This window comes from Limulus polyphemus, unplaced genomic scaffold (assembly GCF_000517525.1).
Source record: "Limulus polyphemus unplaced genomic scaffold, Limulus_polyphemus-2.1.2 Scaffold1314, whole genome shotgun sequence".
In the NCBI taxonomy this organism is placed as follows: domain Eukaryota; kingdom Metazoa; phylum Arthropoda; class Merostomata; order Xiphosura; family Limulidae; genus Limulus; species Limulus polyphemus.
In genome coordinates, this window is record NW_013666924.1 from 294,927 (window position 1) to 300,870 (window position 5,944).

The 5,944-nt window shown below is 34.5% G+C and overlaps 1 protein-coding gene across 6 annotated transcripts in view; it reads left to right on the forward strand.

The window, feature by feature from the left end:
* Nucleotides 1–5,466, forward strand: part of LOC106463053 (Down syndrome cell adhesion molecule homolog) — a 65,887-nt gene extending 60,421 nt beyond the window's left edge. For all 6 annotated transcript variants that reach the window (XM_022390462.1, XM_022390463.1, XM_022390464.1 and 3 more), the window contains one exon: nt 1,753–5,466. In XM_022390462.1, the coding sequence (XP_022246170.1) occupies nt 1,753–1,836 (84 nt within the window). In that variant the 3' untranslated portion in view covers nt 1,837–5,466. The remainder of the gene's footprint in view (nt 1–1,752) is intronic.
* The last annotated feature ends 478 nt before the right edge of the window (nt 5,467–5,944 follow it).

The window sequence follows — 5,944 nt, forward strand, 5'->3', positions numbered from 1 at the left end:
GGTGAATGATGGAATAGTGTAATTTACTTCTGTACATCAATTCGGTCTCACTGTATTTCAGTGGGTGGCTTTTAAAAGTTAAAACTGCAAGCGTAATACACACAAATAACGTAACACTGTGTCGTATTTAATTAACGTAGGGCAGTTGCGCTATATCCAAAGGGAGAGCATAATTATTAATTAATAGGCATTATATGCCAGAGGAAATTTTGCGCCCCTTCACACCTGCACCCAGGGGCGACTGATCTCTGCCAATCATCATTTCTAAACATTTCAACAGCAGATGCCCATTTCGCCCACAGTCGGACATACGAGTGTTCAAACGCATATATCACACTACATATTTTGACGCAAAAATAATTAATACAGATAATTATTTAAAACGAAAATGCTTAAGCACAGGCAACATTGGTCAAGTTAACATCGTGCCCTTCGACTTCTAAAACAGTGAAATATATACCTTGTATTCATTCCTCATGCTTCCTTTCCAAGTAAACTGTCGGCGAAGTCCGTAAACGATGTCTACGGCGTTTCGCCTTTTGTCTGAAAGCCGTAGGTAACTTCAATACCCGTTTGAAGAGACGAAATGTATTTCTCCCACTAGGCTTTTGTGCAGCCAGATTATGTACGGATCGACCATTTAACCCCCCCCCCCCTTCCATGAACATTTTGTGTGTACGTGTTATTTATAGTTTCCAGTTCAAGTGTTAGTTACTCACTTTCGAACTAAGAGAAAAACAAAACAAGGGACTTTCGAGAATCGTATTAAACCCACATATTTTTTTCATATAGTTTGATTTCTTCACTTTCTGTCTTTATATACGTTTTAAATTATATTTCTAAAACACCACCAGTATTGGAAAAACATTGCACATTTTTTTCTTATCTATTGATCCCAACATGGGTAATATATTTTCCCACAGATTGTGCACTAGGTCACATATTTTACTAACATAAGTACATTTTGACCACAGCCTCATGTATTATAATATATTTTAATCTGCTTTCACTCTCGGGTTCTTAGTATTGTTACGACAACGCAGGTCACGTGACGCTCGTATCACGCCATTTCCTTCTCGAACCTTCATGAAATGTCGGGAAACTAGATTGGGGTAGTCTTGTATATAAAAGACCGGCCAAGAAGTTCGTTGTGAATTATAGAGTTTGTTATAGAGCGACTGTTGAATTTAAGTGTATCGCAAAGTTGTATTCAGAAAGAATAAACCAGTTTTATTTAAGAAAGGACTTGTATCGGTAAAGTTTTTACGGAAAATTAACTAACGATCGGAGACGTAACAGTATTATAATTTGAAAGTTGATCGACAGAATTATTATTCTACACGTCACACACGCACGCACACATACACACACACATATATATGTATGTATATATATATATAAAACAATCAAAACATTACGGCCGGGGTCTTGGAAGCTCTTGGATTCTGGATTAAATATTATGCATTCTCCAGCTTTTCCCGAGGGTAATTTGTCTAATTTTGATACTGGGACAGATTGAAAAGTCCACCTCTTCCCCCGCCACTGTAATACTAGAATGGTTACGTTAAGGAAGAAAAGATCTACTGAATGTTGTTAGTGAAAACATTTTATAAACCATGTATATCCGGGATGTAATGAACTTGTTAAGCAAATATTGTTATTTTCTGTTTAATTTTGTAAGAAAAGTGTTATACTATGAAATGAGAATACCACGTTTTTACCGCAGATAATTAATAATAATCTGTCTTTTAGGGTTCAATTGACAGCCGACGGCAAGGGGGTGGAAACATGATCCAAGAACGAGCGGAAGTGCACCACTACGACGAAGCAGCGTGAGATAGGTTTTAAAAATCACGTGAGTTCTCACTAACGTATCACGGCCCTAGATGTTGTGAAGTTTTGTTGCTTGTTTATCTTCTTTCTCGATGTGGGTGTGTTCGATTGAGTGTTATGGGTTACCATGACGACCAGTAACATGCCTATTATACTCATCACTAGAAATTTTGTATTTTCTCGAGTGACGGAATTGCCGTACCAACGCCGTATTTGTTTTGTTAACTCGAATGATGACGTCATCTCCGGTCAACAAACAGTAAGAAGAAAAGCAAATAGTGATTGAACAGCAGAAGGTAACTTGTAGGATGTGGCGAAATGGGATTTTAGTAGCAAAAAAAAACAATGGCTCTTAGTTTTACTATTAATACAATATGAATCTCAAATGCCATACATATGTAATCCAACAACCAGTAGTGATTTTGATCCGATCATATTTGTTTAGTACTCTTTATATGATCAACCCCATCTATACATATTTTCGCCCCAGCCACTTCTACACGCAATATAAAGTTGATGTTTTAAATATTTGATGCAATACAACAGCGTCACAATATCATGCCTAGTATTCGTGGGGATACTTGAAAAATCACAGAAAAATTACTTAAGTAGAGGTGATAGGGAAACACATTTCTGCAAGGTAATCGGACTCCCACCTCCCTCTCCCTAGCTTGAGTGGCGGAAGTTTTTCTAGAAAATATATTATCTGTCTCCCAGTTAGTCCGTTTATTTGGATAAACACAGACACCCACACATTACAGGTAAAGAGAGGATTCCATCCAGCAAAACTGTGTATCGCTATGAGAGGACTTGGTGTATATGCTTTGATATATTAATTCCTGAAAGTTATGAAAAGATGACGTCATTCTCCGTGTAGACTTCACAGGACGGTGTCACTTTAAAGTTGCTCATTGCTGTGGTCGTAATAATGCATTTCTTGAGGGCCAATCTTTTAGTCTCATTTCATTACTGAATAATGAGAGGCGTTCATATGGGCCATCCTTTCTTTTGTCTATTTTGGGTGTTGCTGTGTGTGTGTATTTCAATATTGCAGCCGTTCTTAATTAAGCCTTACGGTTGCCTGATGTAGTGACGTATACTGATATCTGTAGTTGCTTATGGGCCAATGATGTAGTGACGTATACTGATATCTGTAGTTGCTTATGGGCCAATGATGTAGTGACGTATACTGATATCTGTAGTTGCTTATGGGCCAAGATGATTTTTTCAGGAAATGATAAAACCTGAAAATCACGCAAGATGTTACAGTACCCATTTTATAAGCATGATAGGTGGTTGTTTGATTATGTAAAATCTATAGAGTATAGCTTAACAGACAGGCTCCTGACCTCTACGATACTTATAACTTATTACTTCTTATACTTTATATATTTTTTAACTTCGATATCGTAAAAAGAATATACATAAAGTGACTTTTGGACATAGTAAATCATACTGCTATTGCTGTTTTTCGGAAGATAAATGTAACATCAAAACACTCTTCCTTTCTATCACGTTTTCTGTGTTGTAGACGTAGTATTGATATTGTAGCACATTTGTAAACTTTGAAAAATCATTTGCCTGTAATTATTTCAGGTACTATTTATTGCTTCTTTTCTGTAAACTATAAATGCGAATGAGTAACAGTTGTTGTTATCATGCTCTATTTTACATAAAGATCTTAAAGGGTTCGACTTGTCAATTACGAAAGATTTTATTATCAAAGAAAATAATTGAAAGAATAATTTTACTTTAGTTTACTATTTATTGTTTAGTAGAGATACGCAAAATGTGAATTATGATTCTTTTTTGGAAATTGATATTTAATTTTCTCAAGGTTTTCATGATATTCATTTAGACATTTTTTAATATTTTGTATGTAATATTTATCAAGTGCAGTAGGTGTTTAATTCTGTATATTTGTTTCTTTCAAATAGAGGCAGCACACTGCAGCTTTCAGTAAAAGGCCAATGTAATTAATATTATTTTCAAAAATTCATATAGGTATTTTATATCTTATAACTATGAAGTTTTAAACTTTACATCTCCCAGTAACTTTATTTATTGTAGTGGAAAGAACAAAGCGCTATTACTACTTGGTTATTATACAGTATTGATCTGTTTCATTATCAGCGATGACATGAGTCATGGTTTTATAACTTAGAAGCTTAGCGAAAGTTTTCAACATCAAAACTCAGTAAAAGCAATAGCTTGGTTCAGTCACTTTTTGTTATCAAAATATGTTCACTATTAACTTCTACGAAGCAAAAATTATGAAAAACGAAAACTGGGATGTTTTTTAGAAATTCAATTTCAGTCCTTTCTACTCTATAATCTAGCTCAGATTTTTTCCCCTGTGATAATACTGACACTACAGAATAATAACACAAAACGATCGATAGATAACACATGATTGGTCCGTAGCAGTTATTGACATGACAACAAGAAAACCTTTCAATGTTCATTCCCAGAATCCTCAGAATATTTCCAGTTTTCTCTTTACAGTTTCTTTGACATAAAAGCAAACATTTTTCGCGTGAATGTTTCAAAATCAGAACTTGTGTAATCCATTGTATTTCTTTGTTTGTAATTTAAATATAAATGCTTATCGATCGCTTGTTTTAGGGTTAATGTTATGCTCCCACAACATGTACTTAACGTAACACTTACTGTCGTTTATAGCCCGTAACTTATCTTTCAGTATTTAAACATTTTCAGGGGACTATTTTTTAGGAGTGGCGGTTTACAATGAGAGGACGAATGTCGCCAATTTCGTCCAGGGTCTGCAAACGAACAGTATAGATACTTAAACTATCGCTACGTATTAAACATGTCATTTTACACCTCGTGTTAGAAGCAAACACGCTGAAAACAGTATCTATATTCAGTAGAAACATTCTTGATATTATATTTTCACTTAACAGTATCCAACTCGTCTATCAAATGATACAGTTACCATGGTAACTCAAGCAAGATGTTAACATATGATGGTGCTGTAAAACTGTTATTTGTACATAATTATTTTGTGTGTTCATATTTTTATCACGAGAATAACCCTTACGCGTGTGATGGACAGCATTGTTACTCGTATCCTGTCTATAAAATAGCTACATTTTAGGTAAAACGAAATCTCTGTTGTGAATGTACATTATTTTATAATCGCGTTATTTCCATACACGAATAGTCTTCTCAAGAAAAATATTCGAGACACGGTATATAAAATTCACTTAAAAGCTAATTTAATTTCCACGGCGTTTCGGAATTAGATCCCTTGGTCCCTAAACGGTTGGGGGGGGGGGGGGGTAGGGGGTGGAGAATTAGATTGGTTTTAAAGTGAATTTTATTTACCGTGTCTGTTATTTTTCGAGAGAATACTATTTTTTATACAATATTTTCGACGTTTTGTGAGCCTTATCCATTTTCTTTAGTTATTGTCAGTTATTAAGTTTCGTTTCTGGTCTTTGTTGTTAATTGTTTATTATGCAATATGTATACTATACGTGTATTCCTCTGTCAGCTTGTACCACATTAGACTTCATAAGAGTCTATAGTCCATTCTTTTTTTAGATTGCTTTATTTGTGTAAATTTTCAAAAATTGAATTAAAAACTTACCCAAACTTCAGAAAAACAAATGTATCTGTTGTAATTTAGTTTCTCTATTCACGTCACCAGTGTGTCCTATTAATGGAGGCTTCACAACACTTGAAAACATATTATGGATATTGCAGTAGTAAATAAATGAATAACTCAATAAATATTGACAGAAATAACGAAAATATAATATGGATGTATCGCTACATATATTCATACATTTATTCGACATTTATTTACCGTTTCCTACATTAAATTGTTTATTTATTTCTAACGTTTCTTGTTTACTTTTTGCATTTCGATCTTCCAGAGACGTCTCTGCCAGTCAAAACCGGTGGGCGGGTATCCTTTACACTATTGGTTATTCAGCCGTGGTCTACTATTGAATGGGAAAAATATGACAATTCAATTAATAATGACAGCGCTCGTTAAATCATTTCTTATTCTAAGCAACGAAAAAATGTGGGTGAGCTATTTAGTTGTTCTTATGGTAGATCAGCGGCAAGTTTAAGCTAAAAT